General features: G+C 37.5%; 3 protein-coding genes across 3 annotated transcripts; all 3 read left to right on the plus strand.

The window, feature by feature from the left end:
• Positions 1-5,564: 5,564 nt before the first annotated feature.
• LOC113670805 (uncharacterized) lies at positions 5,565-13,511 on the plus strand. The gene is made up of 7 exons (XM_089195321.1): positions 5,565-5,636; positions 6,091-6,162; positions 6,859-6,930; positions 9,348-9,419; positions 9,565-9,636; positions 11,139-11,210; positions 12,628-13,511. Exons 1-7 carry the CDS (start codon positions 5,617-5,619, stop codon positions 12,701-12,703), a joined length of 456 nt encoding a protein of 151 aa, XP_089051447.1. The 5' UTR covers positions 5,565-5,616; the 3' UTR covers positions 12,704-13,511.
• Positions 13,512-14,008: 497 nt separating this feature from the next.
• On the plus strand, positions 14,009-17,334 carry LOC149049806 (G protein-coupled receptor GRL101-like). The gene is made up of 4 exons (XM_089195319.1): positions 14,009-15,031; positions 15,584-15,674; positions 16,402-16,476; positions 17,017-17,334. Exons 1-4 carry the CDS (start codon positions 14,015-14,017, stop codon positions 17,103-17,105), a joined length of 1,272 nt encoding a protein of 423 aa, XP_089051445.1. The 5' UTR covers positions 14,009-14,014; the 3' UTR covers positions 17,106-17,334.
• A 172-nt stretch (positions 17,335-17,506) lies between these two features.
• LOC149049807 (uncharacterized) lies at positions 17,507-19,555 on the plus strand. The gene is made up of 2 exons (XM_089195320.1): positions 17,507-18,118; positions 18,363-19,555. The coding sequence occupies exons 1-2, from the start codon at positions 18,103-18,105 to the stop codon at positions 18,917-18,919; spliced, it is 573 nt and encodes a 190-aa protein (XP_089051446.1). The 5' UTR covers positions 17,507-18,102; the 3' UTR covers positions 18,920-19,555.
• The last annotated feature ends 81 nt before the right edge of the window (positions 19,556-19,636 follow it).

The following is a 19,636-nucleotide window of genomic DNA, read 5'->3' on the forward strand; positions in this document are numbered from 1 at the left end:
CTCGCAGCACAGAACAAACCAAGGCCCATCTGACTCGCACAAGGATTTCAAAATCATTTCACAGACGTAAACAATTCCCAAACACTTGGCCGGAACATTCCTGATTTTAATAGTTCCCAAACAATTCTAATTTTAGTAGCTCATAGCAAGTTCATTAAAAGATGCAGGGTGAGTAGATGTTATATAACATGTAGAGTGCTTTAAAATGGGTGAACGTTGCCCTGTTAGCAAATATACTCAATAGAAAGCAGCAGGGGGAAAATGATAAACAAATAGGAAGTAAATGTACCTACGGTCAATTTTCAAAATCTCAATAGTATAATGTCCTTGTCAGTACTGACCTGCCTTCGCCATTATTTATCACAGGCGGTTTGAATTCAGACAGTTAAAAGAACTGCCACCAAACGTTTTCGATAAATTGACTCAGCTATAGGACTTGCGAGTAGCACACTCTATATTCTTAACAAAGCAGATATTTCAGATTGGTTAAAAACGGGAACAGAACCGACCCTAAATTTTACCCTGATTGATTGAACTTCAAACGTTCTCTTAATTCTCTATCAGACGTAGTTGATACATAATTATTTTTCATAATGACTTGGCCGGATATCACCTTAGCTTACGTGGCTTTAGTGCTGAATTGCTTTGCAATGAAGTACTAAAATGAATGTGGCTGCAGCCAAATACATCAGAAAATTATTTAGAGAGGAATGGGACGTCAACACCACTGAACTGAATTCGGAATAAATTTTTGGTTGTGACAAGTCATGTTTTACCTATGTGGTGTACTCGCGCGAAACCCGTCCAGGGTCCTTTTTTGACATTGACTGAAATGCGGTGAACGAAGTGGAGTTTCTCGACCGAGACAAACGAGAGATGTAAACTTATGACATCATTCCGATGGCTGTGTGATCGGGATAGCTGTACCAAACCAAATCATCCAACATACAGCTCAGATCAGATTGTGAAAGGGGGTAGTGTGCAGCCTTGTGTGGCGTAAATACTGTGAATACTAAGTTACCGAAAACTCTCCATAATTGGAACGATTAAGTTTTTGTTTCAATTCGCATACGTGCAGCTAAAATACATTTGCTATGTTGGCGAAGGCATACAGGAGGAGTGTATTAAATTAAAAATTTACCTTGCATAATATTTATATTCCCACTCTTTAAAGGTAAACGCATAGGGCCGAATAAAACGAAGGATTAATATTACTGATGTTTTCAGAAGGAGTATAGAAATTGCCCGAGCCGTGCAGCGACTTCGTCAACTTCTGAAAACATTAGTAACATCGATCCCAATATTTTTACGACGAAACATTCATTATAAGGAGCAAAGTTTTAATTTACTATGGTCAAAAATGGACGCTGTCGTGCAATTACGTAGAAAGCCAATTCAGTGTTCAGTTAGCAGCAATGAACTTAAAAACTTTCGAATCAGCTGAATGAAATTTTATTTTTTATAGTAACGCCAAAGCAATGACACCAGCCTTGCTAACAAACGTTCATACATTCTGACATTCATAACTATTCTACAAGGTAGAACAAGGTAGAACAGCAGATCAAAGGAACAGTAGATTCAAGTTTCATAAAAAAAAATGGTTTATCAGGAAAAGGGTCCTTTAGGAAAAATAAACTGAATTACGAAGTTTTTCAACTGTCAGCGGATTCTCAGTATTTACGGTCAATGGCTCTTAACGTAATTTAAGTTTCAGTATATTGTGATCATAGTTGTAACTCGATACATGGCCCGTATGGATACCAGCCTTCGAGCAAAAAGGGCTATCCTGTCTAAATAAAGTTTTACTCCACTTACTTCTAAGCTCCAAATGTGTTGCTATAAGCTGAATTTACGATGCTACTAAGGCGTTGTGGTTTTAGACTAAGGTCAATCGAATTTCGTGCATGAGACCACAAAGAAAGCCGGGTTTTTGACATTGCTTCATAACAGAAAATATAGAGCGTTGTTTGCGTTTTTGACAATCGTTCCGATCAAATCACAGGTATATCTACAACAACAAACTTAGCAGCCTTCATGCAGGAATATTCAAGACCTTGAAGTCCTTGGAATTTTTGTGAGTGTTTGCGTTTTTTTCTAACAGTAAAAATCACTTGGTAAAGATTTCGGTCATGCACGCTTTCATTTGAAAATAAATTGACTTATTTGCAATCTACTATGTAAGGGCTCCTTTCGATTTTGATATTTATTGATGTGATTACTGAGTTGACTGGGACGGTTTGTTCCACCTAAGAGTTGCTTGGGTTAAACATTTGAAAAAAAAACTATATGCTATTTTGTTCCGTGTCTGAGCAACAATTTTCTTGAATAGGCCTGGAAAACATTTGTATAAAATACTTTTTAGTTCACCAAGCTGCCACAATGATCGGCAGATACTTCTAGTATAACTTTTACGCTGTTTCTTTTTCCTAAAGTTATCATAGACATTTTGAATCTTAATAAAAAAAAATAGTAATCAGTTTACAAATAACTACGTCTTCGTCACTGTCGTCGTCGCCCTGGGCGCTAATCTGAATCATTACGTTAGCTTCTATAAGCTCAAAAAGTATGTTAGCTTCTATAAGCTCAAAAAGTATGTTACGATTGAGGAAAACTAATTGCTTCAAAGCCGGACACAAAATACCCCAAAAATCCGCAGGTGTAAAAAAAGGGAACAAGGGTGTAGTGCTTTTTTTAGGACTTCGGGACTTCAGGCGTCCTATGTAAAACATGGTATGCACGTACCGATTGGCTAGTTCAGAGGTGAAAAGCAAGAAATTTTTACCTCCGAGCAGCCGATGAAATAACATATCGTGCGTCAAGGGTATACCTCCAAACATTTTTCTGTATATCGAAAGTGATAAACTAATTTTTTCAAAAGCAGTTTTTCCTAAAAAGTATTTCTGATTGAAAGATTTACAAGAGTACTTGTCTGTCGTGCATTCATTAATAGACATCGATGATTTCTGACTCATAACTACCACAATAGCCCATATTCCTAAAACTGTTCGGAATTGTTTTACTTACGGATATTTGATCCCGATTTTCAAGGGAAGACCCCTGAGAGCGAGGTTGTGAACGTGCGTCATATCTAAATTTGATATGCAATTTTATATTGAGTGGTTTTAGTCATTGGAGACCGTTTTTAGGGCGGATCTCTGATTTTGGTATCTATAACCTTTTTTGGACTTTCAGTAAATGAATTTCATATTTAAGAGATATCAAAAGAAAGGGGAGGCTGTATCAAACAATTCCTGAATGTGCGAAATTTTATCCTTCAAATATATTAAAATGCATGTGACACCGTTTGCACATTATGATGTCTACTGGCATGAAAAAGAATAGTTAAAGGGCCTATGTCATGGATACGAATAAATAGCGCTGTATTATGGAGAGGTCAATCTCAGCAACGAAGGAACAAAGCAGATATTATATGTTAGGCACATGAACGCAAGCACTTCATCCATGCCCGAGCAATAATCGCGTAAATGGCACCACTATGGGCGATATAGTAGATAAAAACCGGCCTTACGGCCAACAAACAAGGTTATCAAAAAAAAAAGAGAAGACAAAATTACCGCAAAACATATTTAGTTAGCTTTGTAGATTTGAGAGTATTCTCACGCGCCCTATACATGCCTAATATTATTCATGCCAACTAATTGGCAATTCTTATCGAGGACTTTTTTCAATTCTTTTACGAATCTGCATTTGTCAAGTTTTATCGCATCCATCGCCATCTTTTTCTCTCATTGATACAATGACTCGTAAACAAATTACTCTTAAAGAAATTACCATGCAGGATGTTTCTTTAATATTGTCACAACATTCACTTTCTACCCGTTTTTTTCTTATATTTTAAATGGATATTTGGAAATCGTATTACAAAGACATGAAAGCTAAAATGAGGATTCAAAGTGAGGATGGTAGAAGCTTATTTTCACCTTAAACTAACTGCAGGTGGTTACACGCCAACAAACTGCAAAGCCTTCCTTCTACGATATTTGGTAACCTTACCTCCCTGAGAAAACTGTAAATACCTGTAACTCGCAATTTTCAGTTGAAAACTTTTTCATCAATGCTAACGTTCTCATACAAACGTTGAATCCTACGTCATAAAAATCTAAATGATCTGTGCTTACCAAGAATATGATAATACGTTTTTCCCTGAAATGAATTCTAAAGGTCAGAGAACTGATGTATTCGAACTAATTTTCCAGTTCTTAATTGTGCACCTTAAAACTTAATCATTTAAGGTATGGGGTAACTGTTTAAAAAATATTTTACAGGTTGTTGTCCGTTAACCAGCTCAGTCAACTACCGCCGATTATTTTCAAGGAAAATAAAAACCTAGAGTGGCTGTAAGTAGAAAACGAATTACTCTTCATAGTTACTGAAGCTGTATAGTACTCAACAGCGATCGATATATTAGACCAGAGGTGAATATGAAAAAAGGTCCTAGATTCAGACAATCATTCCATATAGATTTCCTTTATCTTTTCCTCTCTTCTGAGTAAGGAAAAGTGCGTCAGTCAGTGATCGAACGACTAAAGCTGAGGTCACTGGACTTACGGGGAACTTATATTCCTCTAGATATCCCGGCAAAGAAGTTTGAATTTTTTCGTGATTTACATTGACCTGTTTATTTCCCCCTTGATTACTTCCAACTAGTTTCACGTTGGGTTAGTTAGTAGTTAGCGCTGATAGTCCTTGCGGCCCTGCGGCCTTTTAATTAAGAACATAAGACAAAAATCCCCATATAAGGGCTGTAGCGACCACTTGAGTAAGGCCAAAAAGCCGTGCGGCCCCGGGAGGTGCGAATGCAGAAGAAATGAAGAGAAAGAAAGAGTGAAGGTCTCACGTGCGTCGCCTACAGATATCTGCACTACATCAGTTCCTAACCAAAGTCAGAGACAAGGACAAGCCAGAAAACAGACAGGGAGCTTTTATAAGAACAACTGCTCATACTGCAAATATCCTTTATCGGAAAAACTTCAAAAACAACCGCATGACTGGACACAAACGAGAGGCAATAATTGATGACGTCAAAATTCACATCGCTGAACATTATTCACTCTATGAAGACACTATCAACTGGGACTCTACGTAATTCCTGACTTACAGCTTCAACTACTTACGACGACAGATTCTGGCCAGCAGATTTACTACCTTAGAACAGACTTCCCTCAAAATATGTCTAAAACTGCCAATATCATACAAACGTCTTATTCGCGGTATTTGCAGACAAATAGAACCGAAGAGAACGACCTTTAACGACGGATCGAAGCCGACCAATTACGACCGACTAACGGGTACTCGAGTCTTGCAGACAATAACACCATGGAAAAACTGACCAATCAGTATGCACGAACCGGACTATAAACAGCTCGACTGACAACAGCTCTTCACTAGTCTCTAATGAAGACTTCTGCTGAGGTTGTGCAAGCGTCATTTACCACTTCCCTCACCCGGACGATCAGAATACATGATCAAATGTTACTCACAGGTTTAAAACATTTATGGTACCATTATTTTTGTTTTCTGTTTTATTTCTATGAACAATGCAGAGAGTTGTCCGACAACAATCTCAACGAATTAACTGATAACCTGTTTCGAGGAATGAAGAATTTAACAAGGCTGTAAGTGAGACCTTTTTAAGATTCTAATAACGATTAAATGATTAATGATTAAAGGAACTTTCTGGCATGGGATTTAAACTTGTAAAAGCAAATCCTGACGACAGACGTTAACGATTTTTCACTGCAGGGCAAGAAGACTAATAGGGAAATTATAATTTATGACAAGCCAGCTTGCAAAGGCTGTTCTATGATCAGACTTTTATACTTCTCATTGATCATTCCAAATGATGTTAAAGGCTGCAAACCAGCTCGTTAAATCATCTATAACCTTTACCGAATTTTTTTGGAGTCTTTCTGTTGTTATCCTCTATCAGTCCATTCTTAACCTTTATCTAGATTGTTTTTCCTATTTTTATACTGTCTTTCCGCATATCTCTCCCTCCGTTTTCCCCGCTTCTCGTTTCAGTGTGTTTATCTGTCTGGATATCCTTTGATTCTCTTGCCACTCTTACAGGTGGTTGCGTAACAACAAACTGAAGAAGCTAACCCCAGAACTGTTCACAGATTTAATCAGTTTAGATGACCTGTGAGTGAATGCGTTAAAGATTAAATCTAAAAGCCCTTTGATCTTACATTTCTACCTCCTGAAAAGTCGTAATTTGTCAAGTTAGACTGACTGAAAATGGAAAGGAGAAATAAAATTGTTATTCTTAAATAACACCATGAACAAATATGTACACTGCAAATATTGTGACGTGCCATTCTGACTTAAGAAAAAGGCTTAGTTTTTCAGTTTTATTTCGTTAAAATTTGGAAGAAATCATGATGAAATACGCATTAAAGCAAATCAATCTACACTCAGATGTTAGGAAACTATCAATCTATTTAGTGCAGTGAAGGGGGGGGGGGGAAGCGTGAGCCTCTGAAGCCCTCCCCCCTTTACCTCTCCAAACCCTGTTGCAAATGTAAAAGAGCCCAGTGCCCAGTTTGAATATCATCAACAACGTATTTACTAACAGTAACTTTGGGGGCTGACAGGTCAAGTTTCTTTACCTTCTTATCCATAACGAGCATGGGTTTTCTTTTTGCCTCTTAACCTATCAATTCCTAAACGTATCCAGGTCAAAGCAATGACTAAGAGTAATGCAAACGTCTGCTTTCTAGCTTGGCCTCGAAAGCAATCAGTCTTACCCATTAGACAAAGAGCGCTTGGTTTCACTATTCCCCGGGCTAAGCAGGATCTGTTTCTGTTGCGATTCATGAAATAAACGATTGCTTTCAGGGATCTGTCGAACAACGAAATTAAAAATCTGCCCCAAGGACTTTTCCAAGGTTTAAAGAAGCTTGAACATCTGTAAGTGATGAATTACATCTAAGAATTCCTTAGTTTTGGAGAATGATTTAAACATCCTTCCTTCAAATATAAAACTCAGAAGTGCTAAATCTTAATTAATAATGTTGATGTCACTCACCTTTCCAACCAACAGTTTTCTAAATAAGCTACAAGGCAAGCGCTTTCATTAACAGGGGGACCAGGATTGGGAAAAAAAAAAGATAATTAAAGCAAATGTTCAAAAATATAAATTTCAACAAAGAGCATGCAAGAAGAATAGAGATTTGCTGGTGTTATTAGATACTACTTAAGTTCTAATAAATGTATATGAAACCTTAAGTTCATCAAGACTTAAAATTTAAATATCAAGAGAAACGAATTGATGAAGAAAACTGCTAAAAAAGAACAAATCGAATATAAAGTAGTTTCTAATGCACAAAATTTTGAAACAAAAATTCTAAATTTACCATTTAGTTTAATTATTTCTTCGTTCATTCATTCATTTAGCTGTTGCTCTCTCACTTTCTTATTTACCGTATTTACCCGTGTATAATGCGGGCCCGTGTATAATACGAATCCCAATTTCAGACCAAATTTTGAGAAAAAAGAAAAATAAACTACTCAACAAGAAGGTGAAATTGTATAACATTATTTATTTCAATTAACTTGGCAAACTAACGAAATGATGGTTACAACATCTTTCACCTATCAAATCCTTCAAACTCGGACTCGGAGTCTGACTGGAACAGTTCTCTTGCAAACGAGTCATCGAGCTCGTTGTTGCAGTCATCGTTGGCCTCGTAAACTACGTCGTCCTCGGATCCATCAAGGCCATCAAGGGAATCCCATATTTCTCGTTCTTTGCCATGTCGAGGGCCTTCAGCCTCACCAGCGATGGTAAAATGGCGAGACCATTGTTCCGTTTCTCTGTGATCCATTCGAGGAGATCAACCTCAAGTTCTGGCCATGCAGCTTTTTTGCCACGATTTGCTCGTTTCAACCGAGGCATCTTTTCCAAGTTTTCCTTGCTCTTCCGCCATAAGCGAACATTACTTTCAGATACTCCGAACTCTCTTTCAGCAGCGAGATTTCCATGCTGTTAGGCGAAATTGATGATTCGTAACTTATCTGACACTGTGTAACTTTGACGCTTTGTTCCGGCGAGTTTTGTAGCCATGTTTACGTTTGATTGCTCAAGATTACAGTAACTGTTTTGTTGATCAGCTGTTCGCTTAAATACTTAGTTAAATTTATTCAAGGATCCAAATTGTTAACATGTCATTGGTAGGTTAGTTTACCCTCAAATTAAAGACCAATTACATCGCACGCTTATGTGTCTTTGTTATTCTAATGTCGCGTGAGCCTAAACAAAGGATTCCGTGTATAATACGCATCTCGAATTTGGGTGTTTATTTCGGGAAAAATAAGTTCGCATTATACACGGGTAAATACGGTATTTATTTATTAATTTATTCATCCTTTCACTTGCTTAGTTCAAATACAACCTTTCTGATTAAAACTAATACCGTTGGTAATTATATTTTTGTAAAGGATAAAGCTGAGGTTTTTGTTGTCGATTAAGGTGATTCCTCAAAGAAAAAAAGTAACCGAACATACAAGTAATTTTTTTAAACTTTCCTTAAACGTTCCTTACCAATGTCTCTTTCGAGAGTACAATAAAAGGGATAGGTCCCCATGCTTGTTTTGGATGATAAGCCAAACTTACCCCACTTATACCTGTACTGGTACTAATCACGCGCGTCATTTCATCGGTTAACGGTACGTTTTTCTGCACTGGGTTTTTAAAGTAACACATGTAAAAAAATCTTGATTGGTAGAAAGTGTCCAGCGCATGGCACAATTGATATGTAATTTCGGGAAAATCACGCAAATTTAAACATGTACCTCGAGTTGTTCCTTTCAAGGTTATAATTTGCATCCTCGAGTAACGGGCTTCGTGCACGCTTTTAGCCTTATCTTTTTTTCTTAAGGAATAATTCTTTTTTAATTTCCCCAATTTAAAGTGGAAAATTTTGCACCAAAATTATGCACAAAAAAAAAAAAAAAATATATATATATATATATATATATATATATATATATATATATATATATAGGTCACCGTGCTCGTTCAAGAGCTAAAGACCATCGTACCTCTTTTCCCACAATACCTTGTGGGCGCTCATTTCTCTGATTACGTGATTTTTATGCGCAATAAAGGATGCACAGTGCAAAACTGAGGAATTACCTCAGGCAAAGTGTTAAAGCAGATTTAAGCAATCGTATTTGATTGGAAGAAGCAAGTATCGGAAGTAGCTATGTAATCAACAGCAAGCAACAGGTTAGTCCTCGATCCTCCTGAAAAGGTTGATAGCGAAACTAGACTTAACTTTCAACTTGGTATCTAATTTCTTTTACGCTATCCCTGTTTTCCATAGGATTTTGTCAGGCAATCAACTCGAGGAACTACCCGGAAATATTTTTGCCAACCTCTCCAAGCTGTTAAATATGTAAGTCATCAAGCACTACGCCCGATGTCCCATGAATAGTGTTTTCGCCGACGTCACAAAATGTATTTTTGAAGAGATATACTATGTTTCACAGTGCTCCAAAGCTTTCTTCGTCGCATTTTCATTGACTTATTATATGCCACAGAAAACTGGACAAGAACAAGCTTAAGAGCCTCCCCAGGGATTTGCTTCGTACTCTGGTCAACTTAAACGGGCTGTAAGTTTTGTGATTGGGTTCAAAGATATCACTTACTTTAATAATGACATATTGTAATCCGCGAAAGCATTATCGAACCTAAATAAGTCCTCTAATTTAAAAATATGCATAGTAAAACTATTCCTTGGATTCTGTCTCTATATGAAAGTGGATCCATTTTTTAATCTCGCTATCGCGCGCTGTCTTTGATTAAAAGAACGTGTTTTTAACAGAGTACAAAACACGGAGCTGAGCTAAAGCTGTCACGCTATCTACCAATGTTTACTATTTTTTTTGTAAACATGCCATGCGCCGTGATTGATGTTATTAAAAAACGTGAGCAGAGACGAAAATCCTCAAAGAGAATATGAAATGGGCAGTCCGAGTTTCGAAGGTTTTCACTCCCAGTGAGATTGTGAGCTTTCTTACGGCAATAAAAATCAAACATAGATAACACTCGTATAGCATATATAGTTTCGTGATCAAAAACAAAACAGAACCAAGCAGGAATCATGAAAAACATAACCAAACAGGCATAACTGTTAAAATTCATGTAAATCATGACGGTGTCAGAGCGACTGCGATCATGATGAGGTCAATCGCGGCTAACTGTAAATTCGGCTGTCGTTCATTCAGTAAACATACGACTTCAGCAGTTTGTTTTATAGTTGTCATGAAAAAAAAATTTGCGTGTCTTTATTAGCCACAATTAGATCGGATTTAAATGCACATTTCACTTTAAGATTCTGTTATAAGACTGAAAAACTTCTGGCAACAGTGTTAAATTCGACCTGCCGAACGTACTATTTCAGTTTGTGAACTAATACAGATTGTGCACTTTGATGGTTGTAAACTTTGATTGTTTGGCATTCATTTTTGACAGCTTTGATCTTATTCAACCAATCAGATCATTTGAACCATTCTAACAAGGATTCTGAAACTTTATTGATTTGGCTTATTCTAACTTGATTCATGAGAGTATAGAACATGCCGACGGCGCTTTTGCTTGCTTCTAAAACTACAATTTGTTTTGAAAATAGTAAGTAATGCGTGGGAAATTTGACGGATTCTTTGTTATAAAAAAAATAAAGACAACTCCATCAAGGGTGTGGCAAAACTGAATTGCTCCCATTTGGACTAAATAATATCGTTGGAATATGCTACTTTGAAAACAGTCTAAGGGATAACGCGGGTGAAAAACTGATCGAGACGACGGGGAGTCGTCTGTGATACTACTATCACACTATCAGCTGACTCTGGATCCACGATATCTTGTTTGCCTCAGTAGCTCGATATACCAGGGTTTACTTTGAATAACTGTTGTAATCCGCAAGTTTTGTGTCTGTTCATGCTATGTAACTATTACTTTGTAGCTACCATTTAGTTTCCCTGTTGATGCACGTGTTTACATCTCGTACCCGTGGTGCAAAGTCATGCCTCTACAGATAAACATTTATTCGTTTGCCTAGCCAGTCCAATAAAAAAAATTTGGGCATTTATCTAAAACATAATTTACATTTAAGGTATCTGTCCGAAAATAACATCAAGAATTTACCCAAAGGGATTTTCAGCGGCACGAGAAAACTTCAGGTTCTGTAAGTACAACATTTGCAAACATCACCTGATGGATTTTTCTTTTTTTGTATGCTTAAGAAGCACTCCATATCATCCGATGCCATATCATACTATGACATTACCGACCACACCACATGTAGATTACTGAGGATCACATAAACCATCTCACGGCCACACTTTTCCACATTGAATCACAGCACATGATATGATTTTGAAACCTTCAATACTGCTCAAACTTTATAATTTCTGAAACCCTCAACGAAAGACATACCTTACTATCTCAAGAAGCACTCCATATCATACGATGCTATACGATGCCAAATCATACTTTGACATTGCGGACCACACTACATGTAGATTACTAAAGACCACATAAACCATCTCATATCCACACTTTTCCCCATTGAATTACAGCACATCGCATCATTTTGAAACCTACAACATTGCTCAAACTTTATAATTTCTGAAACCCTCAACAAAAGACACACCTTACTATCTCATACAGTACCACACGTCATCATAAAAAAGAACACTAAACACATCGCATCACATCGCATCACACTTTACTATGTCATACTACCCCACAGCCCACCACACCATGAGAAGGAACACTGCAACACATCACATCACACTTTACCATGTAGTACCACACCACAGCACACCATATCATGAGAAGGAACACTGCAACACATCACATCACATTTTATTATGTCATGCCACACCACAGCACGCCATATCATGAGAAGGAACACTACAACACATCACATCACACTTTATCATGTCATACCACACCGCACCACAGCACACCATATCATGAAAACGAACACCGCAGCACACCATATCACGAGAGGGAACACCGCAACACATCACATCACACTTTGCCATGTCATATCACACCATGGCACTCCATATCACGAGAAGGAACACGGCAACATATCACATCACACTTTACCAAGTCATACCACACCACAGCACACAAAATCATGATAAGGAACACTGCAACACATCACATCACACCTTATCATGTCATACCACATCACAGCTTACCATATCATGAGAAATAACACCGCAACACGTCATATCTTACTTTATCATGTCATACCACACCACAGCACACCATATCATGAAAACGCATACTGCAGCACATCATACCACACTTTTCCATGTCATATAACACCAGAGCACACTGTATCATCAAAACGAACACCATGGCACATCACATCACACTTTACCATGTCATACTGCACCACACAATACCTCAACATTCCAGTCATACCCTGCAAAACCACTCTTTATTAATTCACATCATAACAAATGATCCACAAAACATCACACCACAGAAGACTTTCCCGTGAGCAGTTGCCCTTACCTCATATTATGGTGGATATTACCGCTGTGACTTTTTACTTCCTAACGCCGATTTTTTTTTCTCCACAGCACTATTTCTGATAACAAGATTCCCGGTGTCACCAACGAAAACTTTAGGGACCTTCCAAATTTGGTTATTTTGTGAGCATATACCCACTGATGAATTCATCATTAGACCACCACATTATATCTTAAAGCCCACTGGATCCTACTGGGCTTACTAAAAGTGAAAATTGGTTTATAACAATGACTTCCTGTAAATAAACACACTTTTAAATTGAAAATCATGAAATAGGAACATGATGTTCTAGCGCTAGCTTTATATTTTTTGCATCAAAAATACAGAGAAACCGTATTTACTCTGTTTTAGTTGTTGTCGTTTAACTTACAAGAGGTTCCTGAAAAGACTTTTTTAACCCTTTAACTCCAACGAGTGACCAAGAAAGCATTTCTCCCTGCAATATTAATACAATATCAAAGAGAAAAGTGATGAGAATAGGGAACACATCAGTTAGGGGATTATTTGTTGATCCTGCACCAAATTCTCCAAACTAACAATAGAATGACTGAATGGAAGGCAGAATGATTAATGTGATCTTGGGAATGAAAGAGTTAACGACTAAACTGCTTGAATTCTAGCGAATTTTATCCTACTGCAGTTAATATGTCGCTGGTACAATGGTATAGTGAAAAAACTTAACTGGCTTATTTTTGAGAAAAGATTACAGGTATTTATTGCGAGCACAGAGCGAGAGGCACCTTTAAAGAAATCGGGATCGCCAGTTTACACAAACCTCATGGTTTGTTCCGAGATCGATTTAGACTGGAATCCGGAGACGTTGGGCTATAAAAAAGGATGAATCTTCACGGCGTTTAAACATAATTTAAACACGCAACAAGGGGGCACACGTTTTGACATCACGGTGTAGTTTCAATTTCTTATCCATACCTATTTATCGATGGTAGCCTTTTTTATTTTTAGGAATATGCAAAATAACGAAATGTCTGAGCTTCCTAACGGGTTTTTCGATAGAATGAAGGACATCATGAAAGTGTAAGTTTTTTTTTAATGGTCAGTGAAACGTACAATATTATATTATATTATGGTTCAAGTTTCCTGCAATACCGACTCCGCAAATATTTAGCTGGTTTAGGTCAGTTTAACCTACTGAAAACTTGTAGCTATACAGAGATTGTTGTTGAAGTTACAATCTTTTGCAATTATATGGTTTCCTTTTTCCTTTTTTGAGGCCCCATATAATCACAGCCTACCTCACTTAGCTTCAAAATAAGCGGAAACTTTGGTGCCTCAAAGACCATTCGATTCACTATCCCTAGATTGAGCCAACAGCAACCTGGAAAATAAATTATACCCCATATTTTGATCATGACCTTTCAGTGTTAGTGACAACATATGTTTTGCGTTTTTATCCTCACTGTATTTTCCCTCTACATTATGGATTATAGGATAGTGGACACCAGTCTTATGTGTTGTCATCTGACCAAAGAAGACGCCCAATGCACCGCTTTATACGACGACAGCTTCGCCAGTTGCGAGAGCATGTTCCGCAACTCAGCTCCACGTAAAAGTATTTGGGCAATCGGAATCCTTTCTTTGCTTGGTGCTGTGTTCGTAATTGTGTGGCGTCTAATCTTTAAAGAGAGAAACGTAGTCCAGCTTATCATGTTAATGCACTTAGCAGTTGGGGATTGCTTGATGGGCGTTTACTTGGTCACCTTAGGTGCCAAAGACCTGTTATGGTCGGGAAGTTACTATCTGCATGACTTCCAGTGGCGATCCAGTTTGTCGTGTCAGGTTACAGGTGCGATCTCAGTGCTGTCCAGTGAGGTGTCTGTAATGGTGCTGGCGCTCATCTCTGCTGACAGGCTGAAGAACATCGTTTTCCCATACCATGGCAGAGGGCTGACTCGCAGGAAGGCACACATTCTGTGCGCGATTATTTGGGTCCTTAGTTTTGTCATCGCATTCCTTCCCCTCAGTGGCATTGGCTACTTTTATGACGCCCTAGAGCGCCCTGCCTACTACGGACGTTCCGTTGTGTGCCTCCCACTGCAACTGTCCAACAGGTTTCCAGCTGGTTGGGAGTTCTCCATCGCTATCTTTGTCGGGTTAAACTTCCTCCTCTTCCTGTTCATGACGGTGGCCTATGTCGCAATTTTCCTTAAAAGTTATCGCTCCAGCCGTCAGCTTGCAAGGGAGGGAACCCGACGAGAGGTGCAGGCAAGAAAGAAGAACGCCAGTTCCAGAAGGGAGAGAGCATTGGCCAAAAGAGTCTTCTTTATCATCCTCACAGATTGCGCCTGTTGGATGCCGATAATAGTCATGGGCATCAGGTCTTTGGTTGAAAAAGATTACAGTCCCCGAGGAGATCTTCCTGCCTGGATCGCCGTGTTTGTACTGCCAATTAACTCAGCCTTGAATCCAATTATCTACACCCTATCAACCCCTCAGGTATGTCAGGGACGTAAATTAGTAAAGTGCAATGACGTATTACTCCATCGTGTTTATGCGTTAATTACGTATTCTCGCAGAATGCTTAAAAGTGGTAATGAAAGATATACTTCGTAGGCTTCCTAGGAAAAACCTTATCGTGGAATTATCGTCCAGTGGAAGAATTTTTTCATAAAAGAAAGAAGTAGGTAGCTTATCAAATGTTGCGATTGCAAATGAACACGGCTGTGACATTGAATTTCAAAATGATTTGTTTCACACAAAAATTTCCCGCTCCTTGAAAAATATTATTACAAATATCTGCACAAGAAATTTCTAAAAGCTACTTGAACAGTTTCTCATAGTCCATGTTGAGGCATTTGGAAAATATCAGAATTCGATAAATGGCCATGCAACTTAACAGGCTTATTCTAGCAATCGGCTCTCCTTGTGTTTAAATTGTATGATAAGCTTTATCACTGTTTATGAAAGTTACATTTGTAAACTCTCTATCATATTCTATCTTAATTTATACAGATTTAATGAAATATTCACTTTTCATTCCCCTAATAGGTGCAGGGCATATTGCGACCTAAACTGCGAATTTTGATGAACCATGTGCGCAGCTTTTTCTCTTGCTGTAAAAAACAACAAGATCATCAAAGTGAGGTTTACCATTTTCTTTAGTCACTGTTAAGTCACTACATAGGTGGGAGGTATCATATTTTTGTGATAAGAAAGAAAAGCTCATATCAGTTTGCCTGAAAATAATATGGCTCAGTGCAATTAATGGAATTAGAAACTTGATTACATCCATTTTGAAATCACTGGTGGTCCTTGTAATTTGATTAGCCCTGATTGGTGCACCATTTCTTGCTTTAAATCGCATCATTTTCCCGGCCAATGAGGAGGCTACGCTGAAAACAAAACAACCAATCAGATTTCAAGGCTTGTATAAAGTGTCCAATCTAATTGCAGGAAAATGAAAGACGAAGAGTATCATGTGGCAAATTTTGCAATCTTTGTTTCCAAAACTCTTGTTTTTTAAAATGGATGTAATAAAGTGGTAATTGAACCTTGTGCCGTGCAATTTTGGTCTGAAATCATACTTGTGATTTCAAATCGAACTCGCGCTATGCGCTTGGTTGATTTTGAAATCACACGTATGATTTCAGCCCAAATTGTACTCCACTCAGTTCAATTGCCATTATTTTTCACATTATCGCATCAATGGAAAAGCTCAGTAAATATAATAAGAACTTATCCAAGGTCACTTTTAGAGTATTCACAGCATGTTAGATTATATGAGCATACATATATATATGAGTTCACACGTATACATGTATAAATATGAATATTTATTGTACATGTATGTTGATTGGTCACGGTAGATCAGGAACAGGGAGACGATGGAATGCTTGAAATGGTGGAAATGGTGCAACTTGGACAAGCAGATCCAGAGCAAGGTAACTTCTGTTAAATTGATCTTTGGCATTTATCCAGGCAAACCAAAAAGAATAATCTATGAATACAAGATACATTAGTTAGGAAGCTGATTTATGTCAAAATAATGGATGAAGGACCAAAAAGAAAACTTTTTATTCTTTAATTTTCTTTATAGCTTTATTTATCTATTCAATATACCTTTGGTGGTCGTGTAGTAAGAATGGATGCCACATTAACAAAACTTGTTTTGCACAGGTTGTATTGCTATTTAAAATAAGAGACCTCACTTTAAACATACTTGACATTAACAGTATACTTTATTAGTATTGGTACGAAACGACCGAGCTGAGTACTAAACAACTCAACTGATTGGATACGAATCGACCGGGTATGAAACAACCGTGAGTCGGTACGAAAACACTGGTAACCAACTCAAATAAGGTGGTAACACCTTTATCTGTTTTTTCCTTAACGATATTGGAAGAACTTGAATAAGAACTCCCATTAATGAGTTGCAAAAGCAATAAAGAAATAGAAACAACTGATTCATTTTCTGTTAGGTGCAGGCCAAGTTAACGAGGAAGAACACGTGCTGCCGGCTGAAGCAGGTATTACAACAAACAAGACCCAACATTTATTATCGCAATGAAGTCCTTAGATTAAAAAGATGGATATGCCTCATTTGATCTTTTAACGTGGAGTTCCCAAAAAGGTTTTGTCTGTTGATCAGTTTACTTTTTTTGTCGTAATTCACAATTTTTTTTGGCTTTTTTAATTAACAAAACTCGACGAATATTGTAAGAAGGCGGGAAAGGCGGGTGACCTGCGATGAATCAGAATGATTGTTGCATATAAAGGAAACCCGGAACAACTTCGCCGCCTCGTGGGCTAATAGGGTAGAGAATGAATTTGACTTTACTTTAGCCTAACTTAAATGTGTTAGAACAGTTATGAAATAAACACACAAAGTTTAACTGTTATCCTGAAGTAGATGTCACTTATTTGTTGTGTTCAATATTTGCAGCTCAAGAAGAAGAAGTACATTTGTTGATTGGCGCAGAAGGCGCTTTTTTAAAGCAATTTTATTTTTGTTAGACTGCTTATTGTGACACATGTCACACTCGATCGTGAATATAAATTTTTTCAACTAGCGTTGGATAAGGGATAATGTACTGTGAACATTTAAGAATATTTCTGTTGGATAATTTGATACCATTTTGTTGTTCAAGCAGAAAAAGACGAAGATGAGGGCAACGGAGGAAATTTGCAAATGGTTGTTGTGGAAGGTGAGTCGTTCTCTGAGAGTCTGTATCAAAGGACATAGCCTTGAATGCTCTTTCAGAAAATAGTAAGTGTTAGTGGTAAAACCTACAGAGAGTTAAACGAAACGAACCTGAGAGGACCCCGAAAGCATTGCGCTGAGACTTCTATCAAGAAAAGATCTGAGGGGTCATCATTTTTCCAAAGAAAGAGGTGCTTGGATGCTCACTTTGTTCATCTCTGTCATGGAAAGGAAATCTTAATGTCATCAATATTTTCATTCGGAGCTAATACATTGATTGCTAACGAGAAAATTAATCTTAGTCTGTTTTTTTTCCATTTCAGTTCATCCATACAAAGGACCACGAGATAATGCAGTCCAAACTATGACTTATGGACAAGGTAAAGTTTTCATTGTACTAAATCAGTTTTAAAGCGGTTCATAAGTCATCACCACTTCTTAATTTTTGTCTTTTTAATTTACGCCAAAGCCACCTTTATAGTTTTTTAGTTCAACTACTTATATTTTTTCAACTCCAAATTACGTTTTCAATACCAAATTAACCAATTGTCTTACCGATTGACTTATCAATCAACTTACCGATTAACAAATATCAAGGTTTTGTTTCCTTCTGTTTCAAATCAGAACAAAAGCAGGATTCTGAACAGGACAAGGAAGGACAACAGGCAGCTTCCACAGAACAACCATCAACTTCCTTTGAGGGTGAAGAAGAAAAAGAGGCCGTTGAATTTGAAACCAAAAGTAGTGACAGAGATGATCGAACTACCTCGGACCGACCACCAACTCCTTTGAAGGAAACCAGCGAAGAAGCTATTGAACACGAAGACAACGAGAGAGAAGAAGAAGAGAAAGAAGAAGAAAAAGAAGAAGAAGAAAAAGAAAAGGAAGAAGAAGAAGAAGAAATGGAATACGAAGAAAAAGAAAAGGAAGAAGAAGAAAAAGAAAAGGAAGAAGAAGAAAAAGAAAAGGAAGAAGAAGAAAAAGAAAAGGAAGAAGAAGAAAAAGAAAAGGAAGAAGAAGAAAAAGAAAAGGAAGAAGAAGAAGAAGAAGAAGAGGAAAGTAAGATCGCTCCAGATGAACCATCTGCTCTCTGTAAAGAAACATTTGAGGAAGCTAAAGAATACCGAGACACAATGGGTGAGGATGATGAGAGCAAGAACGTCCCAGCTAAACGAGAGTAGTAAAACTACTTGATATGACACAGGCAGTGACTTAACTTAAATATAATTATAAACGTTTTATGTAGCACTTAGATTTGTAGTTTCGAGCTGGAATAAGCAGATAGCGAGAAAAGACAGCAAAACTATACAGAAAAAAAAGTTCAGTTACTCCACAGGATCGTAAAGACTACGGTGAACTAGTTCGGTAAAATTGGAAAAAAAAAGTCACTCACTGAATACAAAGATATCTAGACACGTATTTATCTCTTGTTTTACTCAGAAGTTACGATAGCATTTAGCATTTGCAACATGTATACACAATATGTTGGTAGGAGACGGTTGAGGTCCTTTTTCTTGCATGTTTCCGAGTTTCATTATACTGGTCTATTTTAATCTTCTCTCTCGTCAAATAAAATTTCATGTATTGCTTTTGCTTACAATAAAAAGAAGATCAGGTTTTAGAACAATTTTGTAGCACCGATTAGAAGCCGTCTCTGGAAAAGTAACATACATTCCTGAAACAAGGTGAAAACGTTTGTGACTAACAAACAACAGAGGCTTAAAGATGTATGGACAATGAGATTGTAATCGTGATTAAGTAAGCAACGCTGTTAAACCACATGATTATCAATAAAACCGTCGAGAGAGTTTAAGTTACTTTGCCTTCTAGAGATGACTTGTTACTTTGCGAAAAGTGATAAAGACAACACACGACCATCTGATTTGCAATGAGGTAGA

Source organism: Pocillopora damicornis, chromosome 2 (genome assembly GCF_964200805.1).
Source record: "Pocillopora damicornis chromosome 2, jaPocDami1.2, whole genome shotgun sequence".
In the NCBI taxonomy this organism is placed as follows: Eukaryota; Metazoa; Cnidaria; class Anthozoa; order Scleractinia; family Pocilloporidae; genus Pocillopora; species Pocillopora damicornis.

Excerpts from the sequence above, each read along its gene's own strand:
- LOC113670805 (XM_089195321.1), top strand. The coding sequence starts at position 5,617 with ATGAAGAATTTAACAAGGCT. Across the intron at positions 9,637-11,138 it reads CTGGTCAACTTAAACGGGCT|GTATCTGTCCGAAAATAACA; the intron begins GTAAGTTTTGTG and ends TTTACATTTAAG. Across the intron at positions 11,211-12,627 it reads ACGAGAAAACTTCAGGTTCT|CACTATTTCTGATAACAAGA; the intron begins GTAAGTACAACA and ends TTTTCTCCACAG.
- LOC149049806 (XM_089195319.1), top strand. The coding sequence starts at position 14,015 with ATGGATTATAGGATAGTGGACACCAGTCTTATGTGTTGTCATCTGACC. Across the intron at positions 15,675-16,401 it reads AAAACAACAAGATCATCAAA|ATCAGGAACAGGGAGACGAT; the intron begins GTGAGGTTTACC and ends TGGTCACGGTAG. Across the intron at positions 16,477-17,016 it reads ACAAGCAGATCCAGAGCAAG|GTGCAGGCCAAGTTAACGAG; the intron begins GTAACTTCTGTT and ends ATTTTCTGTTAG.